Genomic DNA, 27669 nt, shown 5'->3' on the forward strand with positions numbered 1-27669 from the left:
TTATATGTCAAATTTGGAGTTCAATAACATATAAAAAATTGAGTTTGATTGTCGAATTAATAAAATTAGGGTTTATATAGTATGAATGTTCTTAATTGATTTTTAGGTATTTTTGTTGTAAGGGTTATTAGTTTAAATTGATTACACCAATGAATAGATCGTTGAAAAATGAATCGATTGATGTATGTGAGTTGAACGAAGGATAACTAGAGAAGCTCGTTGGAAAATAGAACGAAACGGCGTCGGAAAGTTTCGATCGATTTTCCGGTCAAATCACGCATTATTTGAGCAAATCGATTCTGCAGACGTGTTCCTCGAGGCTTTTAGATTATTCCCTGTTGATTTGGCTCATTTCAAGGTTGATTTTGAGTCATCAGAAAAGTTTGGTGGTCGCCGTTAATGGTGACCGGCCGACGGCGTCTCACCAGAGAAGATGACCGGGGTAGGGACAATTACAGTATGATAGTTTGCAAAGTTTGCAAATATTGTATCTTTGTTTTAAAAACTTATAAAAACAAGATTTATGTTTTAAAACTTTTCAAAAATTATATTTCTATTTAAAGTATTGGTAATTACTTGTGATGTCTAACAGAGGAAGCGAGACGTAGAAAGGGAAAACAAGTGGTTAGTGGGTACATATCAATAGACGAGTACAAGTAAAGTGAAAGCGGATTGAGATAAGGCAAGTATTTCCGAACTTTCCTTATATATGTTGTTAAGTATCCCAATAGTTCTTGTTTATATTGCAAGTGCTTTGAAATACTTAACCCTAAACCCTGATTCTTCCAATTGATCTTTGAGTCGTAAGCCTTATTATTTGTAAACCATCGATTGTTGAATTCCCAGATACGAACCACATATATACGATATTACTCCATAAATACATATATATCATATACAAATCACTGAAATGGAATTGCTTAACATACAAACGTTCAAACCTTGTACAACAGAAGACCAATCCTTGTAACCATTAAACCTTTGGTCTTCTACTTTCTGATTCTTTCCCTGGCTGGAAGCCAATCTTCATATTTATCTTGTTATACCTTCATGGTGTTATGAATCACCCTATACTTCGAGATAAATGTTGTTTATAGTTCTGTTTATTGATTTACATTATTTATCATATTGATATTATAGAATTGGATTGTTTTTAAACATGGACCAGATTCGTGGTCAGACTAGATTCGTGGTTAGACCAGATTCGTGATCATAATAGGCCAATGTGTGCTTTGGATCCAGTATATAGAGCAGAACTGTGTGCCTTACTCGGGTTAGTGCGTGACTGATCAACAACCCAACCTTGTTTTTTTTATAAATAAAAGTGAATATCCAATTCGAATCATTGCTTATCAAGAAATTTGATTCCCTATATTATTTAATTGATCATTTATCTCAGTATTGTCATTATGACTTGTTGAACTAGTTAGCTCCCTCTTGCAAATATGTTTATGTTATTTTCCAGTTAAAAAGGAAACTGTTGGTAGCGAGGATCCCCAGACAAGTGTGCGAGCTAGGTTTCCAGGTTGAAATGGAATAAGCTAGCGGAAGACTGCTGTTTTAATTTTGGTTTGAAAGTTTGTAAGAATGTTTAATTCTAGACATAAGTTAAACTAGTTGAGATTTTGTACGTTTGTATTATAGATAAGGACGTGACTTGTGTGCATACTTTAACCTGTTGCAATCCGTTGTTATAATAAGTAGGGTCATTAAATATATTATTTTCATAAACAGATTTACAGTCACATACAAGCAAGCTGTTGCGGACCCATTATAAAAGATCAAAAGCATGTCAAGAATTTTTATTAAAAACATTTTTTTAATGTAAGAATTAGATACTCCCAAACTGTCACTTAACTCCACGCTCTCTACACCACGCGTGATCACACGACTCTCGTTCTTTTCCCGTCCCAGCCACTAATTAAATTTATTACAACTTGTTTCCAGATCTTATTTGTTTTACAACTAATTTTATTCGACTTTCAAAGATTCGATTTTAAGGCGACCCAGTACAATCTTTTCTATCAGATCCGTGTAAAAATTGGTTATTACTGTTTAATTTCAACCTTTTCGTATTGGGAGGTTTTCATGTTCAGCTCGATTTGGGTTTAATCACGAAATTATGTTGTTTTATTGATAATTTTCTTGGTGAACTATTTTGTGATGATGTGGTTTTATATGAGCGTGTTCAGTGCAAGTTGAACTTGTAATAAAGTGATTTCTGGCTATATATTTAGTGTGTGTATTGGTGGTGGTTTTCTTAGTTTGGGTCATTTTGGTTGAGGGTTTTTGAGAAGTCATGTTTTGGAGGGGAAGTGAAAGGGAAATTAAAGAGCAGAATGGTGTGCCGCCTTGCGGGCAGGTTCGAGTGCTTGTCATCGGTGATTCGGGTATATTTTTGTTTCATTTTATTATGTTTTTCGCATTTTTAATGCTGGGTTTAGTTTTATGTGTTTATTACTGGTTTGGTTTAGTTTAATACAATGTTTTGAAATGCTTAATGTTACGTTGGTTATTTACATTCCATGATCGTGTCAATAATATTACTAGAGAACTCATACCTTTAGGATTTTATTATATAAAGTGAAAATGAATCATAATATATAATAAATGGAAAATAAGACTCTTTTCTTGGAATGTAGGGAGCAGTTTAATACATAAAAAATATAGTTGGATAATTCCATTGTGAGGTTTAAGGAGAAAACTTAGTTCTATGAAGTTATCCTTGTTACTTTGCACTAGAGTATTGCACTAGAAATTATGAACACCGATGTTCCCGTTAAATAGCTTACATGTGTGTAAATACAGAATTTTACCGAATGCTTGGAGAGCAAAGAATGATAGTTCTGTGTCCTCCTTTTGGATTATTAATTATTAACTAGGGTTAGGTGATGTCTTACAGTCTATGAGGAAGTTTACAGGTTTCCGTTGAGTTACTAGTCCTGCAGACTTAAAATATCTCTAAGAATGATAGTTCTGTTATGCTTTAAAATGTAAATTTTTTAATGCATTTTGTAGCAGAGTAAGCAGATTAGAGGGAAGCATAAATGATGCACCATATGTTTATTGATTGTTCCTTTTGGGGAACTAGTCATAAGAAATAATTTTTTAACTCCCTCCCTCAATCCCGCTTATGTATTGTAAACAATCCACTTTCCTAGCAATCAAATGAAAATTACCAGAATTAAGCTTAACTGACATACTTACTACTTAAATTACTTTAGAAATGGATTGTGGCCAAGACTTTTGGGACATGTAAATTAAAAAATGGGCTCAAAACAAATATGACGGCAGGAGTGTCATTTAGCCAAATGGTTCTGGTACAAGATCTATTATGGAAACATAAAATGTATTAAACTTCAAAATTAAATAAGAGGCAAGTACTTGCTGCTAGTATTGTACAAAGTTAGTTTCAAAATATTTTTGATATGTTATATATCGAGTAATTATTGAGTACTTGTGCCTGGGATTTCATTGTATTCCAACAAATTTTGGGTCAATGATTTAGTGGCGACCCGACCTTTCTAAATAGTGTGGTGATCATGATAATTGTTATTTTTACCAATTTCTTACATATTTAAACAGGAAATCCTTTTAAAGATTTAATTATTCGTCTTATAAGTCGCGATTGATGCAGGATGGATTAAATTGGCTAGATAATAGTTCAAGAGAAGATATAATAACGAGTGGTGGTGGTCCCCATGTTAGCGGCCAATCAACAGTTAAAAAATATTAGCAGATAATTGTAGAAACAATTATATGTTCAATATTAGAAATTAAAATTAAAATCCTTTAACAAACAATCTTTATATTACTTGTTTCATAAAGTTGGGAAACGAAATAAATGTTTTGAGTCTTCTGATCCGAAAAGTGAAGACTGCAGGACTTACTTGTTTCTCTTAGCCTTTTGGGCTTATAAGCTATAGAATAAACACATCTAGTTCCATGGTACTATCACATTAGATATTGGAATATACTTGTGCTTTAACTTCTTTGAAATCACATTTGGCGACCAACTTGTAAGTAGAGATTCTTCTCTGCTTAGATAGTTAAAAATATATTTTTTCTACTTGTTATTCTATTAAAAGTGTATGTTTAAATAGTCCAGTTGCCTTTGTAGTTACATATATATATATAAACAGATTCCTGAATTCCGAACACCTTAAGATTTTTGGAGAACTTGTAACTTAACATGGTAGCAGAGCTTAAGTTGCCAATGTTTCAAATTCACACCTTACCACCTCCAATATTACCATGATTTTTTATGGACAAATAGACTAATTATTGTCCAAAAGATGGGCGCCCCAATCCACTATTTGACCCAAAAAATGGGATTTCAAGTGTGGGGGAGTGTTATGATATAATATAAGATCTTGGTAAGTTTTGTTCCAAACACCTAATGGTTTTAGGAGAACTAGCCACTTATCAAATTGCAATGAAAAAGTTCTTTTTTACTTATATATAAATTGTGTAAGCCTTAAGGTATTTATCTACAACTATTTAAGTGTTTTTTTCTCGTATTTATCACTCTGAGATTTATTTTACATGAAAATGGTTTCCATAGCATATTTGTAAAACTGATTCTAAGTATGCCTACCCCTTCAGTGTCATGGAAGTGTGCAATGCAAATGAAATTATTTTTCCTCAATATCAATCCTTGTCTTTTTGTAGGTGTGGGAAAAACTTCTCTTGTTCATCTAATTCTGAAAGGTTCTTCATGTGCACGTCCTAGTCAAACGATTGGCTGTACTGTGGGTGTTAAAGTAAGTTATTATTTCTCTAATTGGCATGAACTTAGACTTTTGTTATCTAACTGTCATTGGATTCTGATCGGTGTTGATATCCAGCATACCACATATGGAGCTGCTGGTGGATCTTCTAATAGCATTAAAGGTGATGCTGAGAGAGATTTTTTCGTTGAACTTTGGGATGTGTCTGGACATGAGCGATACAAAGACTGCCGATCTCTTTTTTATTCACAAATTAATGGTAAGAACTGATCATATTTTCTTGAGCTGGTTTTTGAAACTTTTGGAGCCTGATTATGTGTTATAATCTATTATAATTCTTTATCTTATCTGAATAACTGCGATACTTATTATTGTATTTGTTTTTTTGAATGGTATTTTAATGGCAGGTGTTATTTTTGTTCATGATCTCTCTCAGAGAAGGACAAAAGCTAGTCTGCAGAAGTGGGCTGTTGAGGTTGCAGCAAATGGGACGTTTTCAGCGCCACTAGGGTCTGGAGGTCCAGGTGGCCTTCCTGTCCCATACATTGTAATTGGTAACAAAGCAGATATTTCTGCTAAAGAAGGTACAAGAGGAAGCAGTGGCAATCTTGTTGATGTTGCTCGGCAGTGGGTAGAGAAACAGGGTTTGCTTTCGTCTGGTGATGAACTTCCGGTGACTGAGAGTTTTCCTAGTGGTGGAGGCCTTATAGCGGTAAGATTTGACTTAAAGCTGTAAGTTTTTCTGGAAAAAGAAGAAATTGTATAGAAAAACCCTACTTATGCATCGAGTTGTGTTGGTTTTCACTGTTAGTCAGGTTTTTTTTAAACATGTCCTTTGGTGCAAGGTCAATATGAAATGGTAGTGCATTTTTCATAAATATATATATATATATATTACATATATACATATATATATGAGTATATATATGCCATGTACTTCTAGATAGCATTCTTGAACTATTAGATACAGAAATTATCGTTGTAATAGAGTTTTAATATTCCAGATGCCAAGTCACTGCTTTTAGATTTTCTATCTCAAAGTTTTTACCTGGCTATATAATTCATACACTGGGTAGCAGTTGGTGATGTGATTATGTCTTAACCGGGAAGCATTTTTACTCATATAAAAATATCTTATCTATCTATTATATCTTTTAGAGAGCAACACAATTACATTACCATCATCTGCGTTTTATTCTTCTAGGGAGCAAGGCAATCACCCAATCTCATTTATGAAAGACGGTAATTAAGACCAATATAAGACCTTGCTTCCTTTTCATTTGGTTTCCAGTTTTCTTTATTGTGCACTGCTTTTTGTTTGCTTTTTAATGGCCAGTGGTATAACACTGGCTAGCAAATGTATTATGCTTTGTTAAGATATGTGCAATTTTGCATCTACTGTATATATATTAAAAAGGGCAATCCGTGTTGCACAATGAGTTAGGTTTTCTTTAAAACCACTTTTTGCTTGTTTATTAAAGCTGTTTGTAATTTTTCTAAAGATCCTGAACGTTCAAACATAATAGGCTGCCAAGGAAGCTCGATATGACAAGGAAGCTGTGATGAAGTTTTTCCGAATGGTGTGTTTTCCTCCTATATGTGTGATGAGTTGTTAATGCCTAGACATTGCTTTAAGTTAAATTTCAGTAAATTTCCCTTTCAGTTGATCAAAAGGAGATACTTTGCTGATGAACTTCCTGCAGCAAGCCCATGGTCTACCCCAACAAAGACCTCGTCGCAGTCTGGAGAAATTTTGAGTGACGAAGATCGGTTATATAAAACTACAAGGTGGGAATTTCTAAAATTGTTGGAGCTTGAGTTATTGAATTTAACATTTGTTGATAATTCATGTGAACTTTTGCTGTGATTACCCTTAAAAAAATATTGCATTATATCTTGCTTGTCATTTGTCATGCATACGATGCACTTATTTATTCCTTGACCCAAATTCTTATGCCAACTCATTATTCTTATTTTGTTAGATACATAAGGAAACAGCATGGTTATCTCTTCGTTGTTTTTTATTTAAAAAAACTGTGACAAGACCTGAGATGCTGTCTTGCATTTTTTGAGTAATTGAGGATGTTAGACTACTGTTCTCTCTAAAAATTGATGATCAAGCGCCACATAAGAAAGTGGCATATTGATTTGTAAACTTTCAACAGGGTTAGTACTCGAAACTTTCTGAAGATGTTGGTGCGAGAGTTAGAGTAATTTACTTCGATCAAAAAGACAAGAGTACATTAGGTCTTATTTAAGATTTTGATTTGTAAAAGCCGTGCTACCCACTTGCACTAGTGTCAAATGATTGCTAAACAGAACATCAATGCAGAATGCTATAAACAATCATAGACTTGAATGTCCGGATATGTGTTTTACTTGCATAGATGGACAGGCTTGTATGCATGCGTACACAAGGCACGTGTGACGATTTAGAAGACCCATTCTTTTTAAAGATATTTATAAAAAAACTGATTCTTTATGAATAGCTTCTCATAACTGCACACCTCTGTGCTCGTGCAGGGCGTGTGCTTAGAAAGTTGTATATATCAGTGTCTACATATATCTGTGTGTCATATTTCATATTGAACTTCTGTTCATGTATATAAACGTATATGCTTGTGTGTGTATCTATATACCGTGTTACTAAATCTGAGTTCTATATATTTTCTTTAACATTAAACACGCACTTCTTCCGTGATACTAAACCTGTATGTGCAACATAGCTTTAGTTGTATATTCACCCAGCCGCAGAGCTATCAGTTGCGACATGGCCACCCAGGGTACTATATTCTAAATCTATGTCTGAGAGAATTACTCTACAACTACACTAATTGAAGTCCTTGGAATAGTTCAGACTTTAGAGTTAATGGTGGGTCTTGTGGTCATTTCTTGAAGAAAGCATAAATAGCTCAGTGGTCCTGCTATATACTTACCCCTCTGAAAAGAATTTTAGACTTTGTCAAAGTAGTGGCTAGCGGCCGGTCATCTGGTTTTCGATGTATGACTTCTTTGAATAGATTTTCGTCAATATTTATTTAGTGTTTTATTAGAGAGATGAAGTGAGTTTTATTAGAGAGTTAGTGAGCTAGATATGGATTTTCCTAGGTGATATACGCTTCACAGTTTTCATGAAAGAAGTATTATGGAATACATAGTAATTGTTGTTATGATTGTCTTGCAACTTTTTGGTATTTTTAGTATATACGGTTGTGTTTATTTCACCATTTGCAAATTTTTATCAAGTCCTTTTGCAAATCGCAGTCTTCCTTACAAGTACAATGTACTTCCGCCACTTCCAGCCCAGAGAAATCTTACACCTCCACCTACGCTCTATCCTCAGCAGCCCATGTCAACACCTGACATCAAGTACACAAGCATCCCAAGATTTGCAGCAACGAGCACCAATGAGTATAGCAGTGCTGCCAGATCTAAGCGGACGGATATTAATGTCTGATGGTTGCTTTCCAACACTTGAAAGAATACGTCAGTAATAGTGAGCCAATTTGAGTTTTATTAAAAATAGATAATATTTTATTTGTAAAGTGATTCCTTCATTCTTTCACTTGCCAGAGAGTTAATTATTTATTTTGTGTCTCTCACCTGTGTAACGAGAAGGATGTTTAACCTGAACTATCTTTTGAGAAGAATCTGAAATTTGACAAAAACTTGTATAGAAGTCACGTTACTAGAGTTTGTTATTTTTGTTGCCAAGTTATTACTTCAGATAGTGTTTTTCTTTTGCCAAGTCATTGTATATTCCTGAACTGAAGCTATATACTTTTTAAGGTCTGCTTACCATTTTGATTTTTCTGGCAGGTGGTATTAATAAGAATTGACTATCTTTATTTGAAGACGGTCATTGTTAAGAATTGTACTAATCAGTAGCCTGTTAATCTTCAATTTTATGGAAATTATTTCAGTCATGTACTTTAAAATTTATGTTGTCAAACAAAGAGTGAAATGTAAAATAGGGTCGCTGGAGCAAATGATACTCCTGATCCTTGCATTAGTAGAATTTGCATAAACTTTCGGTGTTTGTAGCTGGTTAGCCCTTTTCATTTTTCAAAAAGAAGCTTTACATTTCAGAATTCAAGCTCATGAACTAGAATGATGGCGTCGACCTCATGAAGTAAGCCGGTATCAAGTAGATGCTTAAGAATTGTGCGAAACACAAACTTGGAATAGTTTACGACACATCAAATCTTTTTTTACCTAGAAAAAGAATGAAATTGTGAAGCTTGTGTAGCTGGAGTTTGATCATTTAAAGCTCCAATGCAATGCTTCTTTCTCACTTTCTCTTTAGTCTTGTGCACGACACTTCCAGCGGTCCCCGCTGCCAAATTTGCAGATTTTTCAGCCGTCGATTTACTGGATCCAAACGTCTTCTTTGTAGCATCTCTCATCCATTGTCTAGCCCCTTCTTCGTCACTTTTATATTTCTCTACATATATACCAAGCGGCAAATGGCATTATCGAAAATTCCTGGAACGAGTTATGTAACAAATGTCTATAAATGTAGAAGAACATACTAAAAAAAGACTAGAATTAAAACAAACTTGCTCGATATTTGATTCTTCCATAAATGATGAAAATGTAGATATGTAGCGGTATACAATGGAGACAGATGCATGATTGCAACACAAGTTAAGTTCGAACAAGATGATTGATATATATAGAAGGACACGCGGGGGATTTATCAGGCACCTGGGCATAGTCGAGGGTGAATGTTTCAACTTTCGAGATGTAATCTACGTTACCCGACTTTTATAGTTAGGTTGTCGTATCCGTGTCAGATGTTTGAATATTCGGACACAACATTTATTTCATATCCGATCTTTTGACTGAAACATGAACACTTTCACCAATTTATTGAGCAAAAATTATTCACATTTAATATTCAAAATAAATATGAAAGAAAAATGAAAGAAACAAGAATGAGATAAAAATAGGGTAGATGGCGAAATTGTAAAGTTATTTAAAAAATTAACTTTAATCTAAGTTTTGTTGTTATTCCTTCTTAAATGTTTAACTTAACATACTTATTTATTAGTAAAATATGGCGTGTCCCTGTACCCGTGTCCACAGTATACCCGTCAAATATATGTCGTGTGGCATTTCATACCCGAGTCAGAGTAACATATATTTCTTTGTTTTCAGGGTCAACAAAATGTCAACTGCCAAGTAGTTTTCCCTCTGTACCTTAATACATTGCCCATATTGTGAATGACACAGGTTTTAAGAAACAATCATTGAGTGCTAATTAAAAAATGCAAGTGGTTTAAATAATTGTTTTACATGAAAAAATTTAAAAAATAATGGGAAACATCAACAAATATTCCCGCCTAATCAAGAAAGCAAGTGACTAAGACAAATATTTTACATAAAGTGGAGAGATTACAAGTGCTAACAACAAATCAGATTGCAGCATTACATGCACACAGATTACAATCAAAATTTACAAGTATAAATTGGAAAAGAAACATCAGATTGCATCATTGCTTTACTCCCCTCTATTCAGAAATGAGTTATACTTTCCCTTTTGATTTGAATGAACCAGCAGAAGAAGACACAAAAGAACTAGAAAATCATAATCACAGAAGGAGGGCAAAGCTCAGCTGTGATTCAAGGATGCAAGTAGTATTGTGGCTTCTAAACAACCAGAAAGAGGGGAAACTGAAGCATGGTGCAGTTCAAGAAGTGGCAAATCTGTTCAATGTATCAAGGAGAACAATCAGCACAATTTGGAGCACTGCAAGGAGGTAAAAGGCAGCAAGTGAGCCATACAACATGTCAACAAAGGGTCATAACTCAGGGAGAAAAAGAATATAAGTGCAACCTAATACAATAACTGAGATAAACATGGGGGACAGAGCATGCATAAGAGACTTAGCAGTACAACTGAAAGTATCTTCAACTACAGCAAACAGAATGATAAAGAGGGGACTCATTAAACCTCACACAAACCCTTTACATCCTTCTTTGAAAGTGGCAAATCTATTTCAAAGGGTTGAATGGGTTCTAAATTTGCTAATGGGAGACACACCAACAACAAAGAGACAATATTATCCCATGTACAACATTATACACATTGATGAGAAGTGGTTTTATCTAAGCAAAAAATCACAGAGGGTTTACCCGGAAAGAAATGAAAAAGGCAAATACAGTGCAGCCAAGTCAAGCAAATTTGTACCTAAAGTTATGTTCACAGCAGTTGTAGCAAGACAAAGATTTAATACAGAAAATGAGTGTACCTTTGATGGGAAGATAGGCATCTTCCCATTCACTTACCAAGAACCAGCCAAGAGGGTATCCAAATACAGAGCAAAGGGGACAGTTATCACCAAGATAGTTGAATCAGTGGGGAAAAAGGAAACAAGGAACATGTTAATCAATGATATTATACCAGCAATTATGCAGAAATGGCCAGCAAGTGAAGGTTATAAAACTATATACATACAGCAAGACAACGCAAGGACACACATATGCCAAGAAGACCCACAGTGGCAACAAGTTTATCAACAAGGGGACTTTACATTCATTCTGGTGCAACAACCTCCAAACAGTCCAGATTTAAATATTCTGGACTTGGTTTTTTAGAAGCATTCAATCTTTAATGCACAAGATAATGCCAAAAGATGTCGATGATATGTTGGATGCAGTACATCAAGCATTATTAAAAGTGACTGAACCGAATAAATCACAACAACATCACAGGTAAAAGTACACTAAATCACAACAATATCACAGAGGGTTTAATACTAAACCACAACACCAATTCCTTACAATCGAATACAATCAAATAATCACAGGGCATCATTAAAAGTGACTGAACCAAATAATTCACAGCAAATAACTGGTAAAAGTACACTAATTAACAACAACATCACAGAGGGTTTAACACCAATTCCTTACAGTCGAATACACTCAAATAATCACAGGGCATCATTCGAATACACTAAAACAACAATCAAATAAACAACAATCGAATAAAAGTACACTAAAACAACAATCGAAGCCGATAAGGACATAAACAATCAAATAAACAGGGATTCATTACAATTGATTTAACCGAATAAATCAAAAAAATAACAACAGTCAAAGTAAAATGATTCCTTACAACAACAATCGAATAAACGATTAGGACCGAGAGCATGCATCTTCTGAATCGGCCTCAACATCCAAGTCATCGCTTGACGGATCCGGAGCAACCACTGGGTCTGAAGAAATAGGGGATGGAGGAGCATCGTTTTGATCCAAGGGGACTTCAATCTCACTTGCATGCAACGGCGATTTAGGGTTTTCATCTGATTTCACCACCGTCTCATCTGATTTCTCCATCGATTCCTCAAAACTATTTGGACCACATGTCAATCGAATATCTTCTCGATTGTAACTGTGTTCCCCATCACATAAATAACTTTATCATAGTGATTGGGATCGGAGCACTCGTACATATTTGTAGATTTATCATCGGAATCGGAAAAACCATAATGAACACTCATATTTAGTGAAGAAGAGAAATTAGGGTTTTGATGGCGGCAGAAAGAAGGGAGAGAAAAGAGAAGAATAAGAGTCGGTGGTGAGAGGATGGGTATAGATAAGTAAGTGGGGGGAATTTTTTAGAATATTTAGATGAGATTTGTTTGTATTTTTAATGTAATCTTTTTTTACTTTTATGTTAAAAATAAAAAGTGGGAAAAGTAATTTGATTTACCTAAAAAGGAAAGTGGGAAAAGAATTTAGGGACGGAAGGAGTAGTAGTAAGAAACATGGTTTGTCAAAATGTATAAAGTAAGTACTATCATCTGATCTGAGCATCTTCTTTATTCTGGATTAATCTGTCCTTTGAAGTTGTAAAGTAGTATTTGAATAATGAATTTAATGGAAGATAAACGTAGAATCAAAACAGAATTTATTATACTCTGACGTTCGAAATTTCATAAAATGTACACATACCTTCTCGCTATTAAAATATGACAGATATATGTCCCGACACTATTTTTTTTCGTAGAAAACTCGCAGCCGTTACCCTTCAGGTGCGCACTGAGTAAATCTCACAGGCTTGAGAGAATAGTTATCCCCTCTTTAACCAACTGAGTCCACCCTTGCGGGCTGTCCCGACACTATTTCCGTTCACACTAATCAGAATTTCTATATCGGACATTTTGTTCAGGGGAAAACAAGTATTTTTCTTAAATTTTATACCGTTACTCAACATAATTAGTTTATGTTTGCCCTTGAAGTTTCAATTTTTGTGCACATGAACACAAAATTTTTTAAAGATTGCACAACCTAGCCATTAAAGTTTTTACTAAACATAAGCTCCATTCACAACCTACTACCGGAACTTTAACGTACTTGGATGCTCTAAGTCATCCTCCGGGTCATATCATCAACTTCTTCAAACAGAGGGATGACGAACACATGAGTTTGCTGTAGCTGGACGAAATAGACTACGATGAGTATAATCAAAGCATATGTTATACAACTATGCTCTAACAAACAGAGATTTGCAAATGTTGTCCCAACTCAAGTTTTCTCTGGATGATCCAGCATCACCCATGGACTGATGCCTAATTATTTACCAAAATATTATAATTTCAGATTCTTTATTCTTTTATTTTTCATAATAAAATTTGTTGTTCACAATTAAAATTATAAAAAACTTTCACTTAATTTGTAAGTTTAATTTGGTTTGATTTGCTCTAATTTCCATCTTCTGAATTTTTAAATTTACTGCATACATCAATTTAACGAGTGGGTGTTTACCGAGTGAGTATGTTGTGTAATCCAAACATTACGCTCAAACAACAAATTAAAATCTATTATTTTACTAATGTGTTTCACTATGTTACAAAATATTTTGACAAATTTGTTAATGTCGAGGTTGAATCAGACTACTTAGTAGTAGTTCAAGCTATCCGAAATAGTTTAGTAAGACTATCTTACGTGTTTAGGGTGATAGAAGAGTGCAGGTTGAAACTTTTAAAGTTGAAAAATCGGAAGAAGTTCATGAATTTGTTTATTTTTACCCTTGAAGTTTTAATATTTCTACACATTAACACTATTTTTTAAAGTTTATACACATTAACACAAAATTTCTAAAGTTTTATACACTTTACCACTTTAGCCGATATTACCCCTTCATCACCGATATTCAACTTTTTAAAATTTCACCGGAAATAGGGCCGAGACGTACATTGACCATACTTTAATGATCAAGATGTACGTTTTTAAATTTTAATGGTTCATATGTACATTTCACGAAAATCTGAGTGTCAAAGTATAATAAACCCATCAAAACATATATTCCCTGCATGGGCAGAAGCAGCCTTACAATTTATAATTTACAAATCATCAATTGGCAACAACCCTTCCCAGGAACAGTAATCAAACATAAACACAAAAACAGCATCAGCATGAAATGGACAAGAGAGATCGTGTTCAAAGAACACAGAATGCCCTTAAAATCTATTTACGGGCATGTAAATAAATATGTCGCATCAAAACAATAGAAAGTAGGGCTGTAACCCGATCGAATCAGCTTTCCACACAAATTGGAACTTATTTCTTATGACCCAGTTTTGAAAGAAGCATAAGCAAGGAGCTCACTGTCAGCTCTGAAACTTTTCATGTCTTCTTCTTCCAAATTTATAGTCACCTTTATACCATCTCTACTTGGAGTACCAGTCATAAAAAAGCAATTAACAAATGGCGCGTCAATAATTATGGCTCTAACAGGCCTTCCCCACCCAAAATCCATCACATCGTAAAAGGGGAACTTACAAATGCTGCTAACGAGATAAAGCTTGTAATTAGTTTTTACATACTTATCGATCAAAGGCATGAGTCCTTCAATTTCGTCCATACTCTTAATTTTTTTGAGCCGGATCTTCGCTTTCCTCATTTGTCTCACCATTGGATTTAACATTGTCTCACTCATAGTGCTTGTTGGAATGTGATTAAGAGCAAAAAGATTGCCAACAGTTGTTTTAGGCATTGGTGGATCGAGCAGCGACCGCATGTCTACTGTCTGGAACAAGACAGAATTAATATAGACACCAGAATTTGATGAAGTTGCGGCAGCTACAGAACATCTGTAAAGGAGTGCAGTCACAAGTTCATTTCTTGTATACTTTTGGTCTGATACTACACCATCTCTTTTGTCTTGCATTTCCTGATTGGCCTTGAGTTGTGCTATCTTTGAGTTGGGAAACACTACCTCCATAGTGATCCAGTGCTTTTCGAGAAAAGAAGCCTGGGTTGCAATTAATCACATTTTCATTACATGATTGAGGTAGCAGCTCGTACACATAATGTGGATGAAGATGTACTAACTTTTCTTCATCACTAGGGTTGCACGACAAACTTGCCCAGTAATTTAAGAATGATAATAAAGTGCTACCATCAACAGTACGATGTGTAAAGTGTTAAAAATAAATAATATATTTTTGACTATTAAAACAATAGAATTGTGTGGGAGTCTCTAGAATAATCTTGGTACATTTATTAGTATTTCTCTATGTTCAATGTATTGGTGTAGGTACATGTAATCTCTAGATACATGTATCTTGGTCAAGTGATGTCTATTGGAGTCTAAGAGTTATCTAGATCTTTCTATGGAGTCCTATATAAAGCCTTGTACCAAGTCATTTGTAATCAAGTAATTTTTCAAGTAATACATTTCTTCTCCTAAATTGTCTTGTGTGAGTTTGAGTGAGATCCTTTCTTCCAACAAAGTGGTATCAAGAGCCAAAGGTTCTACTTCTACTTGTCTTCAAAGAAGGCTTGTGTGGTGTAAAGAAGAAGGAGATCATGGAAAATGGAATGTCTCAATGGAAAATTGATAAGTGGCATTTTATACCAATTAGAACGTCTTAAAATGGCTTAAATTGGTGTCTTGAAATCAAGTATTTTGTGTATTTGATGCGTTTTTCTAGTGTTTATGCATTTCAGGGTATTAGTTGCATTTCGGAGGAGGAATCATCAAGAATAAGCCTTGGCATGTGTTCACCATTGTGAGAGGAAAAGAACGGGCAGATTACTGCGAAGAAACGGAGCAAACCGGGAAATTTTCCAATAGGGTCCTGCGCGCCCGCACAGCAATGCTGAGCGGCCGCGCAGCAGCCTTGCGCGACCGCGCAGTAATGCTGAGCGGCCGCGCAGGGTCGGGGAAAATAATATATTGTTTTAGACTTCTACTTCTGTTTGGCTTCCAACTTCTATGTAATCTGAGTTTTATGGGACTATTATATAAGTAGATTTGAGACGTTTTTTCACAAAGTATTAAGAGGAGATTATGTTTTAGATTGTGTTTTGCAAGAAGCGAAGGAGATAAGGAAGAAGACCGATTTAGCACACAGCAACGAAGAGGAAGCATATATTCTTGTGATTCTTGTTTCGATGTAACGTTGGATGCTAGTTTTCTTTCTTTGACTTATTTACTCTTGTGACGTACTCTGTTTTAATATAATTAGTTTAGTTGTTATTTTCTTGTGTTCGTTTATCATGATTTCATATGAACCCATGATGGCGATAAGTTCTATTATGGGCTAATCGTGATCGTGGGGTTGCAACGGATTTATTATGGAATTCTTTAGTTAATTTTTTAATACTTTAGTGTGTGATGATTGCATGATATCTAGTATTGGTTGTGCGTATTCGTCTTATGTGCGTCGCGAACATATAAGATAGGGTGTTAATCTCTTGTGAAGCGACAGTGGATCTTGAGATTTAGAACTTGCCATGCTAGCATAGGTTCATGTACGTTGTGCATGATTAGTGGGTAACTCTAACAGTTTTATTTGCCCTATGTAATCAAAAGGAATAACTTGTGCTTAAATCGTTGTGTTGTCAATTTCTGTAGACATATAGGAACTCAACATAATTGATGACTATTCAATTTCTATCTTAATTGTGGATGTTTGGTAGAATGGTATTAGTACAATGAAAGTTGGCTTTTATCAGTTTTGTGTTATTCGATTAATATCATCACTGTCACATGCTAAAGGTAATAACTATGGCTATAGAAGGAAGTAATAATGAAGTTGTGATCTCATGAGTGTTTTATTATTGATAAATTGCAGTGTTAGTTAAGTGGTTAATTAAGTAGTTAATTATAGTTAATATTTAATCAACAATTTTAAGTGTTATTATCTTAACATTGAGAAGTAATCATACATTGGTGAGTGAGTTAAATTAGACAATAACTTAGTCTGAGTCTCTGAGGGAACGAATTAGAAAGTATTCTATATTACTTGCGAACGCGTATACTTGCGTGAATATTAGTGCGTGATTTCGCCCTAACAAGTTTTTAGCGCCGCTGCCGGGGACTCGGCGTAGTTGTTTAGTTTATGTACTTACCATCATTGGTCATTAGGACTCAGTGATTAGGACGTAGTAGTTAATTACTCTTTTCGGTTGTGTTTCAGGTACTTTAGTGCGCTTATGCAAACTCGTTCTCGTGCTCGCAAGAGGACCTTAGATACAGCTGCGGAGAAAGACGAAGTTCTTGATACACCGGAGAAGTTAGATTTTGAGGATTCGGATTCAGGAACTGAGCAGAAAGAACCAGTAAACATGGGAGATCATATTGTTCAAGCTGATCCAGCTCTTATGGATTTTTCTCGGCCTAAAATTGATGACATTCAGTCAAGCATCCTTCATCCGGCTATTCAAGCTAACACCTTTGAAATCAAGCCGGGCACTATTCAGATGGTGCAGAATTCTGTTTCTTTTGGAGGAGCGGCAACTGAAGACCCCAACATGCACATAAGGAATTTTGTCGAGATCTGCAACACTTTTAAGTATAATGGCGTGACTGATGAGGCTATCAAGTTGAGGCTTTTCCCATTCTCACTGAGGGATAAGGCTAAAGACTGGTTACATTCTGAACCAGCTGGGTCAATCACTACGTGGCAAGATCTTGCGCAAAAGTTTCTGGTGAAGTTTTATCCAATGGCAAAGACTGCTGCTATGAGGAGTACTCTTACTCAGTTTGCGCAGCAACCTATAGAATCTATGTGCGAGGCTTGGGAACGCTACAAGGAAATGTTGAGAAAATGTCCACATCATGGAATGCCGGATTGGATGGTAATCACTGGTTTTTATAATGGTTTGGGGGCTCAATCTCGGCCCATGCTCGATGCAGCAGCTGGAGGCGCCTTATGGGCTAAAAGCTATACTGAGGCGTACAAGTTTATTGAGACGATGGCTGCAAATGAGCATCAAAACCCAACTCAGAGGATGACATCAGGCAAGGTAGCAGGTATTCTGGAAGTTGATGCAACCACCGCTATTGCAGCCCAGCTCCAAGCGCTATCAATGAAGGTTGATTCTTTGGCTACGTATGGAGTTAATCAAATAGCTATGGTTTGTGAGCTTTGTGCAGGTTCTCATGCTACGGATCAGTGTTCTCTTGTCAACGAATCTGTTCAGTATGTGAATAATTATCAGCGACAACAGCAGCCTGTGCCAGCAACCTATCATCCTAATAACAGAAATCATCCAAATTTCAGCTGGGGAAATAATCAGAATGCTATTCAGCCACCATATCAGCAAGGAGTGAGTAAACAGTTTAACCCACCTGGATTCCAGCAACCACAGCAGTATGCTACAAGACAATCATATCCTCAATAGGGAAGTGCAGCTGCACCTACTAGTGCTGATTTTGAGGAACTTAAGCTGTTGTGCAAGAGTCAGGCGGTTTCTATCAAGACCTTGGAAAATCAAATCGGTCAATTAGCCAATGCAGTGCTCAATCGTCAACCTGGCACTCTTCCCAGTGACACGGAAGTACCAGGCAGGAAGGAAGCTAAAGAGCAAGTCAAGGCTATTACCTTAAGGTCTGGAAAAGTAGCTGATGCTGAAAAGGCAAAAGAAGTCGAAGCTGAAGTTCGAGATGAAGAATCTAAGCAAAGGGAGAAAGCGGCGGAACTAAGGAAGACTACTGTTGAACACACTCTGCCTGAGGCTAATACAGGGGAGAAACAGCTCTATCCTCCACCACCTTTTCCTAAGAGATTGCAGCAACAAAAGCTGGATAAACAGTTCGGGAAGTTTCTGGAGGTGTTCAAGAAATTTCACATCAATATACCTTTCGCTGAGGCTCTGGAACAAATGCCTAGTTATGCGAAGTTTATGAAGACTATTCTTTCAAGGAAGGTGAAACTGGATGACCTTGAAACCGTTGCTCTCACGGAAGAATGCAGCGCGGTTCTGCAACAAAAGTTACCACCAAAACTGAAAGATCCAGGAAGCTTCACCATTCCTTGCACCATTGGCAATCTAACTTTTGACAAGTGCCTTTGTGATTTGGGAGCAAGCATTAATCTGATGCCGTTGTCGATCTTTAAAAAGCTGGATCTACCTGATCCAAAACCCACATACATGTCGCTACAATTGGCGGACCGTTCCATTACTTACCCAAGGGGCATAGTTGAGGATGTGCTCGTCCAGGTGGATAAGCTCTTCTTTCCTGCTGATTTTGTTATTCTGGATTTTGAGGAAGATAAAAAGACTCCCATAATCTTGGGGAGGCCTTTCTTGGTAACTGGCCGTACCTTGATAGATGTGCAAAAAGGAGAACTTACTATGCGGGTTCAAGATCAGGATGTGACCTTCAACATATTCAAGGCAATGAAATTCCCTACAGAAGATGAGGAGTGCTTAAAAGTGGATGTGATTGATTCTGCGGTTACTTCGGAACTCGATCACATGCTAATGTCTGATGCATTGGACAAGGCCTTAGTGGGGGAATTTGACAGTGATGATGAAGATAGCAACGAGCAATTACAATATCTGAACGCTTCTCCCTGGAAGCGAAAGCTAGATATACCATTTGAATCTCTTGGTACTTGTGACCTCAAGAACGCTGAAGGGAAGCTCAAACCATCAATAGAGGAAGCGCCTACCTTAGAGCTCAAACCATTACCTGAACACTTGAGGTATGCCTTTTTAGGTGATTCATCTACGTTACCTGTTATTATTTCAGCTGACCTTTCAGGTAGTGAGGAAGACAAGCTCTTAAGGATTTTGAGAGAATTCAAATCGGCTATAGGATGGACTATAGCAGACATCAAGGGGATAAGTCCCTCATATTGTATGCATAAAATTCTGTTAGAGGAAGGTAGTAAGCCAACTGTGGAACAGCAGCGAAGACTGAACCCAATCATGAAGGAGGTGGTGAAGAAAGAAATTCTGAAATGGCTAGATGCAGGCATCATTTATCCTATTTCTGACAGCTCGTGGGTGAGCCCTGTACAATGTGTTCCTAAGAAGGGAGGTATCACTGTGGTCGCAAATGAAAAGAATGAGCTCATCCCTACTCGAACAGTTACAGGATGGAGAGTATGCATGGATTATAGAAAATTGAACAAAGCCACAAGAAAGGATCACTTCCCTCTCCCATTCATTGATCAAATGCTGGACAGATTGGCGGGACATGAGTATTTTTGTCTTCTGGATGGGTATTCCGGGTATAATCAGATTTGTATTGCACCAGAGGATCAGGAAAAGACTACCTTCAATTGTCCATTTGGCACATTTGCTTTTCGTAGAGTTTCGTTTGGGTTATGTGGCGCCCCGGCCACCTTTCAGAGATGTATGATGGCTATATTCTCTGACATGATAGGAAATAACGTCGAAGTGTTCATGGATGACTTTTCCGTCTTTGGACACTCATATGATGAATGCTTGAAGAATCTGCGCGCCGTACTCAAAAGATGCGTGGAAACTAATTTGGTGCTTAATTGGGAGAAATGTCATTTTATGGTGCGTGAAGGCATTATCCTTGGGCATAAGGTCTCTAGCAAAGGTTTGGAGGTGGACAAGGCCAAGGTGGGAGTCATTGAAAATCTTCCCCCACCTAATTCAGTGAAAGGAATCCGTAGTTTTCTCGGTCATGCGGGTTTTTATCGGCGATTCATCAAGGACTTTTCAAAGATATCTAAGCCGTTGTGCAATTTACTTGAGAAAGATGTGCCTTTCAAATTTGATGATGAATGTTTGGCAGCATTCGAGACTCTCAAGGAGAGTTTGATCACGGCACCAGTTATTACAACACCAGATTGGACAGAACCGTTTGAGATGATGTGTGATGCTAGTGACTATGCGGTAGGTGCAGTTCTGGGACAGCGCAAGAAAAATCTCTTCCATGTGGTCTACTATGCGAGTAAGACTTTAAATGGGGCCCAATTGAACTACACCACTACTGAGAAGGAGCTTTTGGCTATAGTCTTTGGCTTTGAGAAATTTCGATCTTATCTGCTTGGTACGAAAGTGACAGTATTCACTGATCATGCAGCTATTCGCTATCTGGTTTCTAAGAAGGATTCGAAGCCGAGACTCATTCGTTGGGTGCTTTTACTTCAGAATTTGAGTTAGAGATCAAAGATAGAAAAGGTACCGAGAATCAAGTAGCTGACCATCTCTCTAGGTTGGAGAATCCCGATTCTACTTCACAAGATAGGACGTTAATCAATGAATCTTTTCCGGATGAGCAGTTGTTTGCAATTCAGGAGGAAGAACCATGGTTTGCAGATATTGTAAACTATCTTGTCAGCAATATAATGCCTCCCAATTTGACATCCGCGCAAAAGAAGAAGTTTCTGCATGAGGTGAAGTGGTATATGTGGGATGAACCAGATTTGTTTAGACAGGGAGCTGACCAGATCATCAGGAGATGTATCCCGTTCTGTGAGACGGAGGGGATATTACGAGACTGCCATGCCACAGTTTATGGTGGACACTATGGAGGTGAGAAAACGGCAGCTCGTATTCTGCAAGCAGGTTTTTTCTGGCCCACCTTATTCAAGGATGCTCATCAGTTTGTTTTAAGGTGTGATCGTTGCCAAAGAGTGGGAAATTTGTCAAGGAATGATGAGATGCCATTAAATGTGATGCTTGAAGTCGAGGTCTTTGATGTATGGGGAATCGATTTCATGGGGCCTTTTATCTCGTCTTGCAATAATCAGTACATTTTGCTGGCAGTCGATTATGTCTCCAAATGGGTCGAAATTAAAGCTTTACCAACAAATGATGCAAAGGCAGTGCTAAATTTTCTTCATAAGCAAATTTTCACAAGGTTTGGAACACCTCGGGTAATCATAAGTGATGAAGGATCGCATTTTTGCAACCGTAAGTTCACTTCTATGATGCAGCGTTATAATATGAATCATCGAGTAGCTACTGCCTATCATCCGCAAACAAATGGTCAAGCGGAAGTGTCTAACAGAGAGATAAAGCGCATTCTAGAGAAGGTTGTTTGTCCATCAAGGAAGGATTGGTCTTTAAAGCTCGATGAAGCTGTTTGGGCTTACAGAACAGCATACAAAACTCCACTTGGGATGTCACCGTTTCAGTTGGTGTACGGTAAGGGATGTCATCTACCGGCGGAGCTTGAGCATAAGGCCTACTGGGCATTGAAGAAATTGAACCTGGATTTAGATGCAGCTGGTAAAAAAAGAATGCTTCAGCTTAATGAACTTGATGAATTTCGACTTCAAGCGTACGAGAATAACAAAATGTATAAGGAAAAGGTGAAAAGGTGGCACGATAGGAAGCTACATCCTAAGTTGTTTGTGTCAGGGCAACAAGTTCTGTTATTCAACTCTCGGCTCCGACTTTTTCCTGGGAAGTTGAAATCAAGGTGGTCTGGACCTTTTATTGTCAAAACTGTGTTTCCACATGGAGCGGTGGAAATTTTTGAGAATGATTCGGACCAAGCATTCAAGGTTAACGGTCAGCGGTTGAAGCACTACTATGGGGACATGGCAAACCGAGAGGTGGTTAGTGCCATTTTGTTGACTACGTGAGAAAGGAACGGAACGTCAAGCTAATGACGAAAAAGAAGCGCTGCGTGGGAGGCAACCCATGAATTGTTGTTACAGGAACCCTTAGAAGTTAATAACCTATCCAAAAACACAAAAAAATCAGAAAACAGGGGCTGAAAAAAAAAAATCCAGAGACCCTCTGCGCGCCCGCGCAGCTATGCTGAGCGGCCGCGCAGCTTGCTGCGCGCCCGCGCAGAAATGCTGAGCGGCCGCGCAGGGGTCGAGTTCCAGAATTTTTTTTACAGTTCAAAAAAAAAAAAAACAAAAACACAAAAACCCATTACAGCCCATAAACCCACGAATTCTTTTCCCATTACCCCATGATTTTATCCCTCAACCCCACTCCTAATCTAATTTAACCTACTCCACACCCTATATATACATACACCTATCCTACATATCTCCCACAACTTCCTACACTTAAACCCTCTCATAAAAATCAAAAATCAGTTCTTACACACTTTTATTCACAAATCAATGGCACCCAAGAGAGCACGCACTATTGACAACAGCAGCACAGTTCCTACTGCTGATTCATCAAGGGGTACTGCTGCGAGGCCTCGGTTAACTGATAGAGCCGCGAAGGAGGAGTACACTAGGCTGTTGGGGAAGCCGATTCTGAAGGAGAGGGGGTTTTTACCATCAGGGAGGGATGGTGAGTTGTTGCCCATGATTGCAGAGAAGGGGTGGATAGCTTTTTGTGAGTCACCCGAAGCAGTACCGATGAGTGTTGTTCGCGAGTTCTACGCGAACGCGAAGGCTGAAAAGAATGGGTTTTCTGTAGTTCGGGGGCTGACGGTTGATTATCATCCTGCGGCGATTCGCCGAGTGATTGGACAGCGAGAGAGGAAGCCCGAGGAGGAGAACTGGAATGAAAAGACTGCTGAGGATTTTGACTTGGATTTGATTTGTGCGACTCTCTGTCGACCGGGCACAGTTTGGAACCGCAGTCCAGCCAATAATGAGTATCGTCACTTTCCGGCGATCGCCATGAACAGGTATGCCCGTGCATGGAACGCATTTATATGTGCTAATATTTTTCCTTCTTCACATGCACACGAGGTCACAGTTGAGAGAGCACAGTTGTTGTGGGGAATTCTGAATGAGGTATACTATGTGGACCTTGGTGAGTTTATCTACCAAGGAATTCTGAAGTTTTTGAGGGGAGCAAAGCATATGAACATCCCTTATGCATCCACGGTTACAAAGCTATACCGTGCTGTAGGAGTGAACTGGCCGGCTCATGAGCAGTTGCAGTTGCCAGCAGCTCCTATAGATTCTGGCACTCTGAATGGGATGCAGGAGTGGACCGGTGGTGAGCCTGAGGAGCATGGGCTGGGTTATCGTCTTCTAGGAGGGCGTCCAGCACGAGGTGCTACTATGGCCAGGCCAGGGCGTGGTGAGGCTAGTTCTTCGAGAGCTCAGGAGGGTGCTGGGATGGGTGATGCCCAGTATAGGAGGCTTTCACGGCGGATTAATGCCATTTATGAGACGCAGAGCAGGTTTGCTCAGGAGCTCACCCTTGCGTTAGGGACTGCTTTTCGAGGCCTTGGAGCTGATATCCAGTGGCCAGTTTTTGGTGAGGACTCTGCATACCCGCCGCCTGATACTCCACCCACTGAGGGTGATGATGATGATGACTCCGAGTAGGTATACCCTGTGTTCCTTTCTACTACCTTCACTGGGGACAGTGAAGATTTTAAGTTTGGGGGTGGTAGTTAAGGAATATATTGTGTGTGTCATATAGTTGCATATTCATGATAGTTAGTTCATATAGTTGCATAATTTTTGCCATATAGTTTTTTTTATATAGCTTTATTTGTTGTCATATCATATAGCTCATGCATATACCATGATCCCTTTTGCAATGATTTATCGACTGAATTGTGATATTGATGCGAGTGTAGTGATAGCATTAAAGTGATATTAAGTTGTGTAGGTTGATATGCATGCTAGAAGCACTTATATTGTCACTAAGTCTTAGAGAATGCTGAAGGACTAGATTGTTGTTATGATCTGATTATTTTCGAGGATAATCTATTTATTATGCTTAGAATTTGATAATAGGTTCTTAGTGGTAAAGGCATGAAAAAGAAAAAAAAAATGGAATTTGTTGCTAGTTGTGGCTAGGCGTCAAATGGCTAGTAGCCGGCTCGCATGTTATGCGAGTAGTCTAGGGTTGAGCAAGATGGAGCGAAACGCACTTGCTCAGAGTTAAAAAAAAAAAATTGCGTAATTGATAAAGAGTGGGCTCTTTGGTATTCGAGTTATTAAGTTCTTAGGGGACTTTGTGCCTAGTGACCTAAGGCTTTTAGAGTCTGGGATCCGCTAACCTAACGCTCGTTACATGGATACCATTGTATAAGTCTTTTGTGGACCTCACTCACTGCACGGTCAAATAAGCATTTGCGTTGTAAATAAAAAGCACGATTCCGTAGTAAGCTCTAAAGTTCTTGTAGTGTTGTATATCACTTTGTGCCTAGAATTTTTATTCTTTGTATAATCGTAGGATTGCCTTGAGGGAAGTCTAGTCATAGTAATTGGTCTAGTTCCGAAGCATATCTGTTAAGCATTTGCACACACCACGTTTCTGGCGGTATGTCCGTTTGCATGAGTTTCTTGATCTTTAGTGTCTAACTGCATTCGTTGAGACGTGACAATTTGGTTGGTTAATTGTAGGAAGGGGGATCATTATATTTTCATATAGATTGCATTCATGCATATTTTTATTTGTTTTTGAGTCTGTGACGCTTGAGGACAAGCATCGATTTAAGTTTGGGGGTGTGATAAGTGGCATTTTATACCACTTAGAACGTCTTAAAATGGCTTAAATTGGTGTCTTGAAATCAAGTATTTTGTGTATTTGATGCGTTTTTCTAGTGTTTATGCATTTCAGGGTATTAGTTGCATTTCGGAGGAGGAATCATCAAGAATAAGCCTTGGCATGTGTTCACCATTGCGAGAGGAAAAGAACGGGCAGATTACGGCGAAGAAACGGAGCAAACCGGGAAATTTTCCAATAGGGTCCTGCGCGCCCGCACAGCAATGCTGAGCGGCCGCGCAGCAGCCTTGCGCGCCCGCGCAGTAATGCTGAGCGGCCGCGCAGGGTCGGGGAAAATAATATATTGTTTTAGACTTCTACTTCTGTTTGGCTTCCAACTTCTATGTAATCTGAGTTTTATGGGACTATTATATAAGTAGATTTGAGACGTTTTTTCACAGAGTATTAAGAGGAGATTATGTTTTAGATTGTGTTTTGCAAGAAGCGAAGGAGATAAGGAAGAAGACCGATTTAGCACACAGCAACGAAGATGAAGCATATATTCTTGTGATTCTTGTTTCGTTGTAACGTTGGATGCTAGTTTTCTTGCTTTGACTTATTTACTCTTGTGACGTACTCTGTTTTAATATAATTAGTTTAGTTGTTATTTTCTTGTGTTCGTTTATCATGATTTCATATGAACCCATGATGGCGATAAGTTCTATTATGGGCTAATCGTGATCGTGGGGTTGCAACGGATTTATTATGGAATTCTTTAGTTAATTGTTTAATACTTTAGTGTGTGATGATTGCATGATATCTAGTATTGGTTGTGCGTATTCGTCTTATGTGCGTCGCGAACATATAAGATAGGGTGTTAATCTCTTGTGAAGCGACAATGGATCTTGAGATTTAGAACTTGCCATGCTAGCATAGGTTCATGTACGTTGTGCATGATTAGTGGGTAACTCTAACAGTTTTATTTGCCCTATGTAATCAAAAGGAATAACTTGTGCTTAAATCGTTGTGTTGTCAATTTCTGTAGACATATAGGAACTCAACATAATTGATGACTATTCAATTTCTATCTTAATTGTGGAAGTTTGGTAGAATGGTATTAGTACAATGAAAGTTGGCTTTTATCAGTTTTGTGTTATTCGATTAATATCATCACTGTCACATGCTAAAGGTAATAACTATGGCTATAGAAGGAAGTAATAATGAAGTTGTGATCTCATGAGTGTTTTATTATTGATAAATTGCAGTGTTAGTTAAGTGGTTAATTAAGTAGTTAATTATAGTTAATATTTAATCAACAATTTTAAGTGTTATTATCTTAACATTGAGAAGTAATTATACATTGGTGAGTGAGTTAAATTAGACAATAACTTAGTCTGAGTCTCTGAGGGAACGAATTAGAAAGTATTCTATATTACTTGCGAACGCGTATACTTGCGTGAATATTAGTGCGTGATTTCGCCCTAACACAAATGTCAAAGTTCATCAAAGATAATGATGAGAATTGGTGCATTCGTATGAAGGCGATCCTTGGAGCAAATGATGTGTGGGAAATTGTGGAGAAAGGATTGGAGGTGCCCGAAAATGAAGCAAATTTGAATCAAGTTCAAAAAGATCAACTTCAAGCCCAAAGAAAGAAGGATCAAAAGGCGATCATGATCATTCATCAATGTTTGGATGATTCTATGTTACAAAAAGTGGCTTCCGCAACAACGTCAAAGAAAGTTTGGGATACTCTCAAATCTTCTTTTAGTGGCGATGCTAAAGTAAAGAGAGTTCGGCTACAAACACTTCGTGGCGAGTTTGAGGCTTTGCGAATGAAGGAATCTGAATCAATCTCGGATTATTTTTCAAGGGTCTTGACCGTTGTCAATCAAATGAAAAGCAATGGAGAAGAGGTAAGTGATGTTCGTGTTATTGAAAAAGTTCTTCGTTCACTTGACTCTAAATTTGATTACAAAGTTGTGGCAATTGAGGAGGCTAAAGATATAGATGAAATGACTATTGATGAGCTTATGGGATCATTACAAACCCATGAAGAAAAAATGTTAAAGAAGGAGCCAATTGAACAAGCCTTACAATCAAAGTTATCTTTTAAAGATAATAATGGAAGGTATATGAGGAGCCAAAGAGGTCTTGGACAAGGACGTGGAAGAGGATTTCTATATGGACAAGGAAGAGGTCGTGGCCAACAAAGGGAGGAAAGTCAAAAGTATAAAAGATTGTACGAGACAAGAAATTCAAGAGACCGTGGAAGAGGAAGAGTTACACTAAGGTATGGCAAGTCAAATGTTAAATGCTATAATTGTCAAAAATTTGGTCATTA

At 37.5% G+C, this 27669-nt stretch overlaps 2 protein-coding genes and 1 non-coding gene across 3 annotated transcripts; 2 read left to right on the top strand and 1 right to left on the bottom strand.

Moving 5' to 3' along the window:
• The first annotated feature begins 1901 nt into the window (after positions 1–1901).
• On the top strand, positions 1902–8456 carry LOC141712382 (small GTPase LIP1-like). The gene is made up of 7 exons (XM_074515302.1): positions 1902–2390; positions 4672–4763; positions 4848–4989; positions 5138–5442; positions 6257–6310; positions 6394–6518; positions 7995–8456. Exons 1-7 carry the CDS (start codon positions 2300–2302, stop codon positions 8185–8187), a joined length of 1002 nt encoding a protein of 333 aa, XP_074371403.1. The 5' UTR covers positions 1902–2299; the 3' UTR covers positions 8188–8456.
• A 2136-nt stretch (positions 8457–10592) lies between these two features.
• Positions 10593–11330, top strand: LOC141714297 (uncharacterized). The gene has a single exon (XM_074517825.1). The coding sequence runs from the start codon at positions 10593–10595 to the stop codon at positions 11328–11330; it is 738 nt and encodes a 245-aa protein (XP_074373926.1).
• Positions 11331–17705: 6375 nt separating this feature from the next.
• On the bottom strand, positions 17706–17812 carry LOC141715728 (small nucleolar RNA R71). Its single transcript, XR_012572480.1, has one exon. It is a non-coding gene; the product is annotated as a small nucleolar RNA R71 (small nucleolar RNA).
• Positions 17813–27669: the final 9857 nt, after the last annotated feature.

Source organism: Apium graveolens, chromosome 3 (genome assembly GCF_009905375.1).
Source record: "Apium graveolens cultivar Ventura chromosome 3, ASM990537v1, whole genome shotgun sequence".
NCBI classification, from domain to species: Eukaryota; Viridiplantae; Streptophyta; class Magnoliopsida; order Apiales; family Apiaceae; genus Apium; species Apium graveolens.

What these genes read in the sequence shown, in the direction of transcription:
- LOC141712382 (XM_074515302.1), top strand. Translation starts at nt 2,300, where the DNA reads ATGTTTTGGAGGGGAAGTGAAAGGGAAATTAAAGAGCAGAATGGTGTG. An exon ending in GCTTGTCATCGGTGATTCGG is followed by an intron (nt 2,391 to 4,671) that starts GTATATTTTTGT and finishes GTCTTTTTGTAG; the next exon opens with GTGTGGGAAAAACTTCTCTT. An exon ending in TTTTTATTCACAAATTAATG is followed by an intron (nt 4,990 to 5,137) that starts GTAAGAACTGAT and finishes TTTTAATGGCAG; the next exon opens with GTGTTATTTTTGTTCATGAT.
- LOC141714297 (XM_074517825.1), top strand. Translation starts at nt 10,593, where the DNA reads ATGGGGGACAGAGCATGCATAAGAGACTTAGCAGTACAACTGAAAGTA.